At 41.6% G+C, this 16,994-nt stretch overlaps 1 protein-coding gene across 1 annotated transcript in view; it reads left to right on the top strand.

Annotated features, from left to right (window-relative positions):
• Positions 1–16,994, top strand: part of LOC145391436 (uncharacterized) — a 192,425-nt gene that overhangs the window by 71,464 nt on the left and 103,967 nt on the right. Inside the window, exons 9-11 of the mRNA XM_080266049.1 lie at positions 7,776–7,993; positions 12,596–12,773; positions 13,498–13,597. Of these exons, the coding sequence (XP_080122175.1) occupies positions 7,776–7,993; positions 12,596–12,773; positions 13,498–13,597 (496 nt within the window). The remainder of the gene's footprint in view (positions 1–7,775; positions 7,994–12,595; positions 12,774–13,497; positions 13,598–16,994) is intronic.

Raw genomic sequence — 16,994 nt, 5'->3', positions numbered from 1 at the left:
TTTACCCTAGACCCAAATGCCAGTGACTCGCAGGAACCAGACAGTGGAAAGAGGAAATTAACTAAATGAAAGAAAAATGCAGAGGGTTTGGACAGACAAAGTACAAGGGAAAGACACAGCAAAAAGAATGTAGATAAAAGTGTCCCTTTTAGTCACCTCTTACGACAAGCAGGGAATACGGGGGATGTATTCTATCCCCTCTTCCCCAGGGTATACAGTTGCTGTATAATGATAATCGAATGTATTGTTATATGAAGTGATATGAACCCCACAGGCTGGATTTCGAACTCATAACCCAGAAGACCGAAAGCTGCAATACGTACAAATACTTGTGTACGTTATTCTAGATGAAATTCGTCTCTTGAGGCGTACGGACTGCTTGCACGTGCTGCCTTCCATCACAGTGGTTATTTCCTGGTCCTATACCGATGTGATAACACGAAGGCGACCAGAACAATGACCTTTCTCCCTTTTGCCCTCCTCCCGAAATCGCCTATTCTAACTTTCTGCAATTATCTTTACACCGAATCTTTGCACAATATATTCTGGATTATCTTCCCCTAAATAAAAATAGATCATGCCACCGCTGATCTCCGTTGGAAGTGGATACATGTTGCTTTCTTACTCCATCCAAAGATATATACTCGGTCTGCTTGACGTTTTATGGTAAGATGTAATATGTAACGGCCAAGCAATCATCACCTGAAGGAATATGGTTCACATTTCGTCCCTCGGGAGGAGTAATTTTCGTGAATCGATGTTATGGCTTCGTAATTCCCTGGATTCATTTATACCATCATGTAATCAGCAGCAGAATCGATGCTTGAGGAAGTCAGGCTAGTCAGCCACTAATATGTAACCGTGGTAGAGTTCTCATAATGTTTCACTTATTACACTTGATCTTCGGAGAAACCAAGGACACGACTTTTATCTTTGACTTTACAGTCGTGGCCATAAAAAATCACCTATCCTCCTGTACCCCGTGCCTCAGACTGGCTCCTTTATGTGCGGCAAGACACATTGGAGTAAGAGGGGCTGAGAGGTAGGGGCTAGAGAGAGAAGGGAAGGTGGGTGGGGGGGACGAGTGATTGTGCTGGGGTGGAGTGAGAGAGGGGAGGGAGGGCAGGTAGAGGAGGGAGATTGAAAGGTGAAGTTGTGACCACATAATCTGTGTACTTTCTTTCCTTCTGGGCATGATATAAAAGAGTAATATTCGGTATATAATGATGCATTACGCCTTGTATAGTGGCGTCTGATAACAAGCTTTAGATATGTGGTGATATCAAGGGCCACCTCGTGAGAGAAATATACTGACGTGACAGATCAAATATTAGTGCAGAGCCATGGGGATTGTGTGGGCCCAGACTGTCAACGCATGGAAGCCAGAGAACGAGATGACTCGAGCCCGCCTCCTCCAGCATGCCAAGGACGAGTAGGAGGTGTTCAGACGAAACCAGCGAACCATCAACAACACTGTTGCCCTGGTACCGCGAAGACTATAAAAGGTTTTTAAGGCAGGAGGCCACTGGACTACTTACTAAGGCTTTCCTACTTGCTCTGGCTTGGCCAATGTCGGAAAAACATTGACATAGATATATTTTGGGAGCTTGGGCAAGATTTTGTTTCATTTTTCTTCTAACAGATTATGAGAGATACCGTTAACCTTGTAGCAGGGAGGAAAAGTTTGAATGTAATGGAGATGAGGTGTCTGAGGAGTATGTGCGGAGTGATGCGTATCAATCGAGTGCGAAATGATGAAGTGCGAAGGAGAACTGAAGTTGTTCGGGAGATGGCTGATCGAGTTGAGCAGAGGGTGTTGCGATGGTTTTGGCATATGGAGAGAATAGATAATGAGTGATTGGTGAAAAAGATAACTAGATCTGATGGTAGAGGTGTAAGGCTGAGAGGAAGAGCACGAATAGGATGGATGGACAGTGTGAAGAGAGCGTTGGATGCGAGAGAGATGTCTGTTGAGCACGGACGAGTGGCTGTGCATGACAGAAATAAATGGAGGGAAAATGTGAATGAATAAATGAAGACGCAGCCCAGAGGGGATATTCTCCCTCATTTGGTCTGATCAGCTGATCAGGTCAGGTGCGGGTAAGGGGATGGGTCTATTATGATGTGGCAGGGGTAAACCAGCTCTGCTGTGGTTGTCACTGACTGCATTGCGCAGTTGAGGATCTGTCCCTTCTTCCCTTTGGGGCTAAGATGCGAAAGAATGTGTTTGAGTAGATGAGTATATTGGAAGCTTGTCGTCCTCTCTCGGCTACCTCCATTTCCTTGGGGGAAGCAGCCTAGGTATATAGATAGATAGATAGATATATAGATAGATAGATAGAGACAGTGATAGATAGATATAGACAGATATAGATAGATAGATATACACATAGATATAGCTAGATAGATAGATATAGACATAGATATAGCTAGATACAGTAGATAGATATAGACATAGATATAGCTAGATAGATAGATAGATATACATATACATATAATGGCCCCAGTTCCATAATGTAGCACTAACTTCCCACAGGTAGATCTGAGCAAGAGCTGACAAGGAAAGAGGCAAAAAATCTAATAATATCTAGACAGATACGTATATTAGTCCCGGAGCAACACACGAAAAATTGACTGCTATTCTTTTTTTTTTTTTTTTTTGGCGGCTCCTACAACGTTATGGAAGTGAGGCCCTCATCTCTCTCTCTCTCTCTCTCTCTCTCTCTCTCCCTATATCTGTCTATCTATCTATATCTGTCTATCTATCTTTCATCTATATATATATAATATATATATATATATATATATATATATATATATATATATATATATATATATATATATATATATATATATATATATATATATATATATATATATATATATAGTAGGACCAACATGCTCAAGAGAGTTGGTCAAGTCTGACATCACACCCATGGATTAGGTGTTTGGCAACTTTCTTGAGGATATTGGTCCTACAGTGTACTGATTATATTCTGCCTTCTTGCCTCTTTACACTCGTTCACCCTGAAGATGTCTTTAAATACAGACGAAAGCTTTGTGCTCCTCTGCCTTTTACTTTCCAGGAGGTTACCACAACATATTTGTCATCACGTGTTCATGTGGTATTGCATTCATGTCTCACTCACTTCCTCATTTCTTCAGTTCTTGCGGCCTTTCCCCTAACTTTCTCTCTGTCGAATACCACCTCTCCCCTCTAAACCTGACCTTCTCTTCTTGACAGAGACTTAGCTGTCTGAGGCAACTGAAAGCAAACCCTTTTCTGTATCCTCCTACTTTCTCTATATTCATTTCAACACCAATAGTGGCTGTTGTGTGTATTTATGCAACGAGTTATCTTGCTCTTGTGTTCCTGAATTTTATTCTTCTGAATCCTCTACTCTCTGGCTTCAACTTTCTTGTCATTCTCTGACTAAATGTAGCTGTGCTGTTTACTTATCTCCTAATGCTACTGACTATAATAAATTCTTCGACTATCCTACTTCTACGATGGAACACATTCTATCCATTTCTGCTTTCTCTGAAATATCCATTCTAGGAGATTTCAATGTTCACCACCACCTTTGGCTCTCCTATCCTTTCACTGATCCACCTGGTGAACAAGCCTACATCTTGTCTATCCTTAATGACCTAGAGCAGCTTGTACAGAACCCAACACGTATCCCTGACCGCCTTGGAGAGAGCTCCAAGCTTGATCTCCTCCTTACAAATAATCCTTCTGCCTACACTGTTAATCTTTACTCTCAGTTGGGCTCCTCCGACCACAAACTTATCACCTTAACCTGTCCTATCACTCTGGTACGGCCTGTGGACCCTCCAAAGAATCGTCAACAGTGGCACCTTGGAGCTGCAGATTGGGAGGCCCTCAGGCAGTATTTCTTTTGATTTTCCATGGAATGATTATTGCTTCCATGGACAGGAGCCATCTGGGTGTGCCTTGCTCATTACGGAGGTTATTCTCTCAGGCATGGAAGCAAGCATTCCCTTCTCATATCCTTTGACTAATGCAAGAAAGTCTTCGTTTAATCACGCTTGTTCTAATGCTGTTCACAACAAGGAGAGGGCCTATAAAAAGAACCAGAGCCAACCCACCCCTGCATCAGATCTTGTTTATGTTTCTGCCCGGAATCGTGCTAAGTCTGTTCTTCACTCTGATAAAAATAATTTCATCAGTACTAAATGCTCACAACTCTCCAACTCGAATTCTTTCCGCTTCTTCTGGCATCTTGCAAGAAACCTTTCTAACAACTTAACCTCATCATCCTTCCTTCCTCTTTTCTGTTCTGATGGCTTTGTAGCTATTTCTTCTACTGATAAAGCAGATATCTTCGTTCAGACTTTATCCTCCAATTCCACCTTAGATGATTGCGGTGCTGTTCCTCCATCACTTCTCCCCCTCTGACTTTCTCAAGGCTGACATTAAAATTTCTTTAGCTGATGTATTTTCTGCCATCACTGGCCTCAATACTAACAATACATATGGGCCTGATGGAGTCCCTTCTGTTGCCCTCAAGAACTGTGCTTCAGTGCTTACACCTAGGTAAACTCTTTTGCCTTTGTCTTTCAACCTTACCTTTCCTTCGTGCTAGAAGTTTGCTCTCATTCAGCCAGTCCCAAAGAAGAGTGACCATTCCCAACCCTCTAACTATTGTCCAATTGCTTTAACATCCTGTATCTCAAAAGTTTTTGAGTCAATTCTTAATAGAAAAAATTTAAAGCATCTTTCCTATCACAACCTTCTTTCTGATTTTCAGTATGGGTTACATCAGGGACGCTCCACTGGTGATCTTCTTACCTACATTTCAGACTCCTGGTCATCCTCCTTTCGGGACTTTGGGGAAAGCTTTGCCATCGCACTTAACATCTCAAAGGCTTTCGATTGAGTCTGGCATAAATCTTTAATATCCAAACTGCCCTCTTACAGTTTCCATCCTTCCATCTGTGCCTTCATCTATAGCTTCCTTTCTGGTCGTTCTATAGCCACTGTTGTAGACGGCCATCGTTCTTCTCCTAGCTCTATCAACAGTGGTGTTGCTCAGGACTCTGTCCTATCACTAACTCTTCCTTTTATTCGTCAGTGACCTTCTAAGCTGTACATCTAACGCTATCCACTCGTATGCTGACGATTGCACTCATCCCCTTTCCATTCGGTTCCCGCAATGCCCATCTCAACAGTTACTTCAACAAACAAGGGATGAGATTATGGCACACATAATGTCTGACTTGGCTCATATGTCTGACTGGGGTAAAAATAACATTGTTTTTAATGCATCAAAGACTCAGATCTTACACTTATCAACCCAACAAAATCTTCCACTGGAATACCCACTAGTTTTTAATAATATGCAGCTCAATCCTGCATCATCCTTGAACGTGCTTGGGGTTTCATTCACTCGGAACTTATCTTGGAAAGATCATATTGTATCTCTTGTAAAATCTGCCTCCAAGAGATTAGGTGTGTAAAGCCGACTCCATACCTTCTTTACCCCCGCACAGTTGTTGACTTTATACACGGGTTTTATTCGCCCATGTTTAGAGTACAACTCTCATGAGTGGGGAGTTTCCCTATATACAGCTCTTCTCAATAGGATGGAGTCAATTGGCTTTTCACCTCATGAGCTCTCCTCCTCTTACTGGCTCCCTTCAACCTCTGTCTCTTTGCCACACTGTTGCATCTTTATCTCTTTTCTATCTTTACTTCAATGGTCGCTGCTCCTCTGAAGTGTCTGCTTGCATCCCTCCACCTCTACGACAGGTGCTAGCAATAAACTCTCATCCCTTTTCTGTCCAACTCTCTAATGCAAGAGTTAACCATTACTCCCAGTTCTTCATTTATGCAACAGGTCAACTCTGGAACTGTCTACCTCTGTCTGTATTTCCTATTTCTTATGATCTCCAGTCTTTAAAGCGCAGTGTGTCCAGGCCTCTCGAAATGAATGGATCTTAAATTTGGCTCTCTTTTTTATTGTTTTTGTTTTATCTTGGAAGAAACAGTGTGCGGGCTCCGGTCTTTGCTTCCTTCTTTCTTGCATAAAAAATATATATATATATATATGTATATATATGTGATATAGGTCACAAAAGTATCGGTGCACATGGGGTCCGATGCCTATAGAAAACATTCGAGCAACTGCTGTACATTACCATCGTCTCATTGTGTATTAACAATGTCTGTTTTTATTAACATATCATTTGCTATATGTTTGGAGGACGATACTGCTAATTGGCAATTTATGACACCTCCCGACATCAAGGCTACCAAAATGTGGTAGGTTGGACACAAATATGTCAGTGATCTTCGTTCTGTGTTCCCAAATGTTTCTCACATATTGTGCAATGATACTTTTGTGACCCTTAGTACATGATCCTTGAGGGTCTTCTCTTTAGAATAGTGTATACATAATACGCTATTTACTTGTCCTTTCCGAAAATACGCCTTAGTCATACAATTCCACTTTCTAGCATCATTGGGGAACAAATGAAACTTCAGTCCCAGCTGGGTGCAGTTTTTTTACACATACACAGCAAACATGCCTGGCGTTTGACAAAGGTATGGTGACTAGTGCGAATGGTTTATTTACCTAGCACTTTCTGCCTCACAGCAGCAGACGTCAAGAACCCATGCCTCTGCCATTTAGTGCGAAGAACATGATTGAAACTTGTTCTCACTCTGCCCTGTAGGGCATAGAGAATAACTGGCTCGTATCGTGTGACAGTCAACCCTAAGTCGACTAACATTGAACTTATTAAATTATTAACCAGCCGCGTGCCTGTGCCGTTTTAAAACGATCTGACATAATTCCGCGGCCAGTGCCAGTGCCTTTTAAAAACATTTTAAAATAGAAAACTTCACTGTGACCGCATTTTTTAAGATTCGCGGGTAAAAATTGGCAGGGATGTAAGATAACTGTTCCTCTACCATCCCCCAGGCAGTCAAGGCCATACACTCACTCGCTCCCCCCCTCACGCAAGCTATGCCTCACTCTGCCTGTGTGCCTCACCCAGTGCTGTACATAGTGAAGATATTTTGTAAATATTTTCATGTAAGTTTAAGTTGTAAATATTTTCTTCTAAGTGTAAGGACTATATAGTGAAGTCAAGTTGTAAATACCTTTTTGTAAGTGCCAGGACTGTACATAATGAAGTCAGGTTATACCTATCTTCAAGTAAGTGTAAGATAATGCATTCACAGTGAGAAAGACATGCAAACTGTGATAGATGCTGATGTAATAAGTAATCAGAAAAGTGTACTGAACATTGCTATACCTTCCCAGCATAAATACCTGAATATACCTTACATAGAAAACAGCTTTCTCTCACGTACGTGGTGAGCATGAGAGAGCGGCCATACATGTACACAAGTATGCAGGACTCAATAAAAGCTATTTCCGAGCCTTGGCAAGCATTTTAATGGCGAAATTCGTTGTTTCCACATCAAAATCTATCATTTTAGCCAAAAAAAAGGTCAAAAAAATGGCCGGGACTTGGGTGACCCATAAGGCTTAAAATAGCCGGCACGTGGCAGGTTAAGTAAACATTAACATGACACTACACCCACATTCGAAACATATATAATCATTACTTCAAACTATGAAAACATGAAATTCAATCATCAACACGTTTCAGTGACGATGATATTAGCAGTGGTGTTAATGTGAGTGGTGGGATAATATAGATTATATCAATGATGATGAAGATAATAATAATGATATTTGTAATAGCGATGACCCTATTCTTGCTGGTGATTATTTAAGATATACCACAAACTACTGACTGGTGGTGGTGTGAGAATCTGATGCTGGGAGTATGGATGCTGATGACCCTGGTGCTGACACGAAGCTACGCCGGCAACCTCATGTCCCTGCTGGCTGTCAGACACACCCCACTGACCATACAGTCTTTCCAGGATGTTGTTGACAGTTCTTTCACTGCCATGCTGGAAGAGGGAACGTCGCAGCACCAGGCATTTATGGTGATTTTTGTGTTTTTCTGGTAAGCGATGAATATCAAATTTACCTTTGCCACACACACCCAGCTTTGCAGGGCTTTTAACCCTGGCCCTGCCCCACCATCTACCACCATCTTCACCCCTCCTGACCCTTCTTACCACCAAGTTTATCAGTTTTCTATGCAGAGAACAGCTTCACCAACGTCAGTTTGTTTCCAATGCTAACAGCAGTCTTTGTCTAATGCTCAGCTTCACTGGGTGAACTCATTTCACCTTGTCTCACAATCTATACACATCCCGCCAACTCCTTTTCATTCATCCTATTATTTTTCTGACTTCCAAACCCGAGCTTCTAAGAAAAGTCTATTCCCAAGTACCCTGTCAACTCCTCTCATCCCTTTCACATTGGCATGATGATACGAACTGTACTGACCTGGCCAACATCTCAGCTTATCCCACCCACTCTTTTCCAATAATGTCACCCATTCCTGCCCTAGTATCCGTATAAGGTCCCCTGCAACGCATATACAGCATTCACAGGAAGTATTTGCTCCGTCACTGACTGCCAGTCATCACCATCCCAGTCCATCCTGCTTATTCATCTCTGTACACTTCACCCAGTCCTAAGAGATATGATGTCTCTCAATATCCATTCCTCCTACCAGGCTGATTTTAGACAAACACATTGAAAGCACTGACCTGAACCGATCTTTACTGACCTGGGTCGATTTGATACACCTGATATGATCAGAAACGTGTGACAATAACTAATATGATGTGAGTGGCCACACTTAACACATATAATCTGAGCGGACCTACTTGGACTTATGTGAACAGACAATAAATAAGAATTCGAGCAGATGGGAGACGTGAAAGGTGTGTGTAGGATATTTACAGAAGAAATATGTGCAGCATGTGATGTGGTGTGTGGAAGGAAGAGAAGACGGAGGGGGGTGCGAGGAACAGCGTGGTGGACTGAAGAGGTGAGACAGGCTGTGGCACAAAAGAAGAAAGCATACAATGAATGGATGAGAAATAGGGGCATGGAAGAAGTTGAGAGGCGGAAGAGAGAGTTATATGTAGAGAGAAAGAGAGAGGTGAAAAGATTAGTAAGAGAGAGTAAGAAGAGAGTGGATGAGGAATTTGGAAGGAATTTGAGTGTAAAGTGGAGGGACTGTAAGAAAATGTTCTGGAAAGAGGTGAAAAGAGTAAGACAGGGTGGAAGTGAAGTTAGCAGGGGAGTGAAAGATAAAAATTGTAGATTACTAGTGGAGAAGGGAGAAAAAGTGAGCAGATGGAGGGAACACTTTAAGGAATTGTTGAACATAGAGGATGGAAGTAATGCATGTATAAGTGGCTGGGGAATGGCGGGGAGAAGGAGGGAGGTGAGAAGACAGGAAGAAATCAGTAGGATAGAAGTTGTGGAAGCAATGAAGAAAGTTAAATCGGGGAAAGCCCCAGGAATTGATGGACTGTGTTGTGAAATGCTGAAGCATGGGGGAGAGATAATAGTAGAATGGATGTGGAAGATGTGCAGATTGGCCTGGGAGGAAGGTAGAGTCCCGGAGGATTGGAAGTCTGGTATAATTATTCCCTTGTACAAAGGAAAAGCGGAAAAAGAAGTATGTGGTAATCATAGGGGGATTTGTCTTCTTAGTATAATAGGAAAAGTGTATGGTAGGATACTTATTGACAGAGTTAGAAAAAGAACAGAAAAATTAGTTGGAGAAGAACAGGGAGGCTTTAGGAAGGGAAGAGGTTGTGTAGATCAGATATTCATTCTTAGATCTTTAGTGGAAAAGTTTCTAGAGAATGGAAAGAAGTTGTATGCGGCTTTGATGGATTTGGAGAAAGCATATGACAGGGTGGATAGACAAGGATTGTGGAAAGTGTTAAGAATATATGGAGTAGATGGGAAGTTGTTGAATGCTGTGAAGAGTATGTACGATGATGCGATGACTGCAGTGCGTGTGGATGGTGAACTAAGTGAATTTTTCTCTTTGAAAGTTAGGTTGAAACAGGGATGTGTCATGTCTCCATGGTTGTTCAATCTGTACGTGGATGGGGTAATAAAGGAGGTACAGGGTGGGGTAGTGGATGTTGGAGTGGCCCTGGTGAGAGAGGATAGTGTTTAGAAACTCCCTGTACTGTTGTTTGCAGATGATACTGTGTTGTTGAGTGAAGACGAAGGGGAGCTGCAAGGCTTGGTGGATGAGTTTGGGAGAGTGTGTAAGAAACGGAATATAAAGGTGAATGTAGGGAAGAGTAAAGTGATGGTCTTTGAGAGAGGTTAAGTCAGTGAATGTACAGCGAGGTTGGATGGTGAGGAATTGGAAAATGTGATTCCTTTTAAGTACTTGGGTAGTATGATGAGTAAGGATGGAGGTTTGGAGGGTGAAGTGCTTGAAAGGGTACAGCTGAGAAGAAAGGTTGCTGGTTCTTTGAAAGCAGTGATAAGAAACAGGGAAGTGAGCATGGAAGTGAAAAAGTTACTACACGACAGTATTGTGATACCAACTCTAACGTACGGAAGTGAAGCTTTGACGTTGTTGGAAGGACAGAAGTCAAGAGTGAGAGCAGTGGAAATGAGTTATTTAAGAGGAGCCTGTGGAGTCACATGGAGAGACAGGCTGACGAATGAGGATATAAAGGAGCGTTGTGGTGTGGATGTGGGTGTGATAGGAAGCGTTATGAGGAACACACTGAGGTGGTTTGGCCATGTGGAGAGGATGGAGGGTGAAAGACTGACGAAGAGAGTGTATGTGAGTGAGGTGGAGGGGGGAAGAGGGTGGGGGAGGCAGAGGATGAGAGGGAGGGATGGGGTGGAGAGGTATATGAGAGAGGGGGGTGTGAGTTGGGAGCAGGGCAGTGAAATGGCGGGGGACAGGGCGACTTGGAGGCGATTTGTTTGTGGCCACCCCAAACGGGATTGAGGCGTCTGGCAATATATATATATATATATATATATATATATATATATATATATATATATATATATATATATTTCTGACTGATTGATAAGCCTATAAAAGGTTAAAGGAAGAAGTTGGGTCGTTTTTTTTTTCTTTGGCCCTTTTGGTATGACATGAAAATACAGAAATACACAAGTCCGTGTTCTAAATGTTATAGAAGTACAGTGGATTGTTTTAACCGGCTGCGTCCCAACCAATTTTTCACCAATTTTCCCCCCTCCCAATCCCCACAGATCTTGATTTTTTTTTTTTTGGGGGGGTCAAACCTCCAGTTTTTGTGAGAAACAATGGCAAATCACAGAAAAAGTGCTCACCTGAGCTTAGAAATGGACTATACAGGTGACCCTTTAAACACCTAGTACTGTGTTCTCTGGAGCTGCGCTGTGGGGTGCAGCATTTTCTATGGTAGTGGTAACTATTGCAAACCACTCAGAATAGGTAGATAATTGTTCACTTGGTACGAATTTATATGTAGTACAAGAACATATTGGTTTTCAAACAATAATATAGGCGATATAAGCATTGTTTCACTCACTGAACACATCAACATACTGCACCATCCTTGGCAATGTTACCTCCTCATGACTTCTGCTTGTTTCTTCCTCTTGCGCCATGTAATCTTTGTTCTCCACATCATAATCGATTGGGGAATCACTCTTGCACTGAATTTTGTACCATGGTGCGACATGTCTTTACTGGCCAGGTCACTGCTAACAGGTGAGTTGCCGAGACAATGGCGTGCAGGGGGGTGGGGGGTCAATTGGGGTAAGGTACTGTCCCCACCTGGCAGCAGGTAGAGGAAGGTGTCTCACGTATACTGTACTTACGAAAAATCACGTGAGAAATTTGAAATATGTGCAAATGATGGACATCACAATTGTAAAACGTATGGGTACGTTTGAGGGACTGAGCGTGACAGAATGTTGCAATGTACCCATACATTACCTGGACATGGCAGGTTAATGTGTTTAGATATGTCTCTTCCTACTTCCTTTTATATATTTTTTGTAGAAATCAAATGTGTCATTATAGACAGAACTACATTATGTTATATTTTCCTACCTCTTAACACTATAGTAGTGTTTTTGCAACGTTAAAAGTCAAGCTATCATGACCAACACTGATATCATAGTTTGACTTTCGTGCTGATACTCATTTTCGCGAGCACCAAAATGCAAACAATTTTGAATTTTGATTATGACCAGTCAAGATTAGTCAACGTTCCTCCCGAGGTATTTTGACCGATACTGGCCCTCCATTTTGTAAACTAACCCAGAGATACCAAGGTCGAACCAAACTCGATAGAGGAGATGAAGAAAAAGCTTGTGGCCATTCCATTTGTAGATTTCAGTGAAGTGCGGTATAGCAAACTTTACTGCACAACCATAATAAACACAGACCAGTCCCGTATGTGACAGTCGTAGCACGTTTTCACTGTGGTGAGTGTTAGTGCCGAAGTGGTGACACGCGGAGGTTTATGGTACGTGGAAGGATTGCTGAGCCTCAACGACTGATTGTTAAAGCCTATGTCTGCAGTCGGCCATGGAAATTTTTAAAAAATCCCTGTCCATTCCCTAGTCTTATTATAATTCATACCTTGCTTTCTTGCACGCTCATATCATATCCTTAATATTTTTGCTTAATGTTTGCACAGAATGCCGAGAGAGGTATTCTGCACGACTTCTGGAGGCTTTACAAAGAGGACCGGCTGCTGTTACTGGATAAATCCAACATTGGGGGTGTGATGGAGAGAGTGAGGAAAGGAGGTTTTGTCTATGTGGTCCTTGATGTTTCTGCTAAAAGGACTGTTGCTAAGGATTTCAGCTCGACAAGTACGTTTTTTTTTTTTCTGTGTCATTTCAGAGTTCATCATTATCAGTTGTCAATTATCAGTCATCACCAGTCATCAGTCTTCATCAGTAATTAACCATCAACAATCATCATAAATCATCAGCAGATATCAATCACCAGTCATCATCAATCACCCTCACTTATCAGTCAGAATCAGTCACCATCAGTCATCATCATCATTTATCATCATCATTGATGATAAATGATGATGATGACTTTTCTTTTCTCATTCTTCCTTGTACTGTACCTGAGTGTTATATTTGGGAGGAACTCCTCGTACTTCAGTAACATGACGTCTGCTCATTCTTCCCGTCATCTTCTGTCGTGCATTTGAGAGAAGGAGACTTGATCTCTATGGTCCTCGGCGTCGCTGCCGTTCCAAAATTGCTAAGCATTTCACACAGAGAAGTACGTATTATTTTGCCTTCATTCGTATATGGTTTTAGACTCTTAAATGAAGCTGACGATGCTGCATTGGTTTGCACATTCACTTCTCAGCTGGAGGAACCTGAATTAAAATCTTAGGCCAGTCAGAATTTATATCCTCCTTTTTCTGTTCACCCACTAGAACAATTTGGGACTTATATATTAATCGACTACTGTAGGTATTGTCCTAGAGGAAGGTTTTAGTTCAATATTCTCAGATTGCCTGAGGGACCTTCGTGCAGCTGGGAGACAGTTCCTCATCCTTCATCTGTATACCAGGCAGGTGTGACTTTTACCTGGGCCGTGAGGAAATACTACCGTCAACGTCCGCCATGGCGGGTCCCAAGGGCAGTCCCCTAGTCCCAGCCATCACTCGCAGGTAATGACCTGTATACGATCAAATATGAATAGAAAACGTCCACACACACACACACACACACACACACACACACACACACACACACACACACACACACACACCGCTCGCTGGTGCAGTGGTAACGTTCTCGTTTGCCAACTGGTGGACGGGAGTTCGCGCCTCGGTCAGGTTGCGAAAAGTTTCACTGACGAAGTGAGTGGTTACTGTCCCCCTTGAGCAAGGGGACGTGTGTGTGTGTGTGTGTGTGTGTGTGTGTGTGTGTGTGAAGGTCACAGCCTTGCCCTTAGATCGGACTATATGAGCTCTCAGCTCCCTTCCGGGAGGGTAAAAGCTGACGATCACGACCATCATGTGATCCTGACCGACCCGGTGAATTACACGCCTGAAGAGGGTGAGATAATCCCCTGGCACTCTGGCAAGTAGATGCTTTTAATAATCGATCCCAAGCATTTACGGCAAGTCAGAATGAATAGAGAAACCAGTACTTTACGCAGGAAAAAATCACCCTATATATATATTACCACTATGCCGAGAATCGAACCCGGGACTCTCAGGTGAGAGCCAGGCAGCAATCCACTAGGCCACAACCAGGTAAAAGTTATCCCACCCTCTCAGGCCCACAGTGGGGCGGAGGAACATTGGTATTTACTTGTAATTACCAAGACAGGGAAGGTGGCAAGCCTGTGGGGAAGAAACTATAGCCAGATATATAGAAGCTGAATGAACAACTGTAACATTACACACATCTGATACCCTATATTTTCCAACATGTTTTAATGGTTATGGCTGGATGACAGGTGTGGAAAGAAATTGCTGAGAAAAAAAATGAAGGAGTATTTGTGCATCCCTTATGTGTTGGTGCTGAAATGCATGTCACCATTCAACCAGCTTGTACAGCAGCAAAGCAGCCTGCATGTTAAAAATAATTTTGTATTATGTATTTACTTCCTGCAATACAAATCTAGGAACATATGATGTCCTGCTACATGAGAAGAGTGCACATATCTGGATATACTGCAGTGTAGTACACGACTTTTGAGCTGGCAGGAAACATATCATGGAAGTCTATGAAGTCTGCAATAATTTATTCACTTTGCTCGGATAAATTCTAATGTAGATATTATCTTTAATAACCTTTTCCTGCAAATAATGGCAAAGGAGGGTAAATTATAATACATGCTCAGCCTATACAGTATAACTTGCTCATAAAAGCATCCTTTTCATCATTCTACTGTATTTCTTTTACCAGTTCTAGCGCATAAATACATAACTCCTACATAAAAACAACAGCTGAGTATGGGTTTGCCAAGTGTCTGGTATGTTAAACAGAAGAAACATTTAAAATTTGCGCGTTGTTAGTGCTCATGCAGGGCATTCTCGCCCAATCTAGCGACTGTCGTGGCATTCAAACTCCTGAACTGCGTTTCGCCAAGATTGACGGTCCAGATTTTTTATAGTAAGGGTGACTAGCGCTCAGGAACTTCTGACGACTGAACGTCGCCGTTGGACCGCCTAAACTCTGTGTTTTTATAGTACGGCCCTTAGACACAAATGTAAGAACGAGGATTGAGCTGGAATTGGGACTGAGTTGATTTCAAGTAAGACTTGAGACGCGCGCGCCAAAAATCGATATCCAGGAAGAACGCTTGAGCCTCTTTCCGGCTGAGCCGATGCTCACGTCCAGTGCGCTTCAGAGTGGGCTTCAGTCGGACTAGTGTTGTGGGCCTTCCACGTAACAATTTTACAGGGTAATTTTTCTTTTAAAACGATAAATAATTTATCAGCAACCCTCAGTAAAAACAGTAGATGATGCCTGCATAAGAATTTGAAATATGTACAAACTAGTTAGCTCTCAGGAAGATGGCTATGTTATGTGACCTTGTATAAATTTCACTAGAATAAATATTCCATCTTTTGATGATAATGCAAAAAGCTGCTACAGGCAATGTCAAGTGATATTCATATTTGATTTACAATACCGAGTTGGCTACTAGGATATATATATATATATATATATATATATATATATATATATATATATATATATATATATATATATATATATATATATATATGGAATATCTCATAATTTCTCTATACTGCTTGCAAATACCGGACAAGAACTTGGTGAGCTAGTGCAGAGTTTTGCTGATGTCTGTGAGCGTCGTGCCTTGATAGTAAATGTAGAAAAGAGTAAAATGATGGATACTGAGAGAGAAGGTGACTCCCACTGCGATGTTACAGTGAATGGAGAAAGATTGCAATTGGTGAGAGAGTTCAAATACCTTCGTACAGTGATAAAAAAAGAGATGAAAATGTGCAAAAGAAGTTGAAAGTAGAGTAACACATGGAAGAAAAGTAGATGGTGCAATGAAGACCTTAATAAGAAACAGAGGCTTGAGTGTTGCAGCTGTACGAGGCTTACATGAAGGAGCGTTCATGCCAACTTTAACATACGGATGTGAAACTATGGTGTGGCATAAAAATGAAAAGTTAAGAGTAAGAGAAGTGGAAATGGGACTGCTGAGTAATGTATGTGGAGTAAAGAGGGTGGATAAGATACGAAATAATGTGATTCGTGAAAGATGTGGAGTGAGGAAGTCGGTGGACACCAGAATCGAAGACAGTGTACTGAGATGGTATGGTCATGTGGAGAGAATGAATAACAATAGAGTGGTGAAAAAGGTATATCTGAGCGAATTTGAAGGAGGGAGGAGGCGAGGTAGGTCAAGGAGACGGTGGAAAGATATGGTGGATGAGTGTGTGAGGAAGAGCGGCTTGGAAATCGGTGAGGCAAGGGAATTGACAAGAGATCGAGCTGGCTGGATGAATGTTGTGAGGTGAAGTGCATGATCAGGGATTTGGCACCCCCTTTCAAACGTGGCAGCGTCTGGATTGATTCTATCGGATACGTTTATGTGAAGCTACAAACCGTGGTGAATGTTTTTGGCGTATCAGATAGAGCTAGGATTCCTGGGGCTTGAATAATGAGTGAATGGAAGCATGGCCCACTGGATTGGGCAAATTTGGGTTGTCTGGACATTGCTACTCCCCACCCTGTCCTAGGGTGGGAAAAGAGGTCCTGATGATATATATATATATATATATATATATATATATATATATATATATATATATATATATATATATATATATATATATATATATATATATATATATATATGTATATATATATATATATATATATATATATATATATATATATATATATATATATATATATATATATATATATATATATATATATATATATATATATATTCAAAAGATTATGCAGTCACTGGTTGATTGAAAATCATGTAAGGTTCTCCCCAAGCCCACGGCTTGAGCCAGACTTTATGAAGTTAGATGTGCCCCGATTTGGCATATGGCAGAG

The sequence above is a fragment of the Coenobita brevimanus genome, chromosome 18, assembly GCF_032717465.1.
Source record: "Coenobita brevimanus isolate Jiangsu-jjx chromosome 18, ASM3271746v2, whole genome shotgun sequence".
Taxonomy (NCBI): domain Eukaryota; kingdom Metazoa; phylum Arthropoda; class Malacostraca; order Decapoda; family Coenobitidae; genus Coenobita; species Coenobita brevimanus.
Note: the sequence above shows the minus strand (reverse complement) of the source record. Positions and strands in the feature narration are given on the sequence as shown.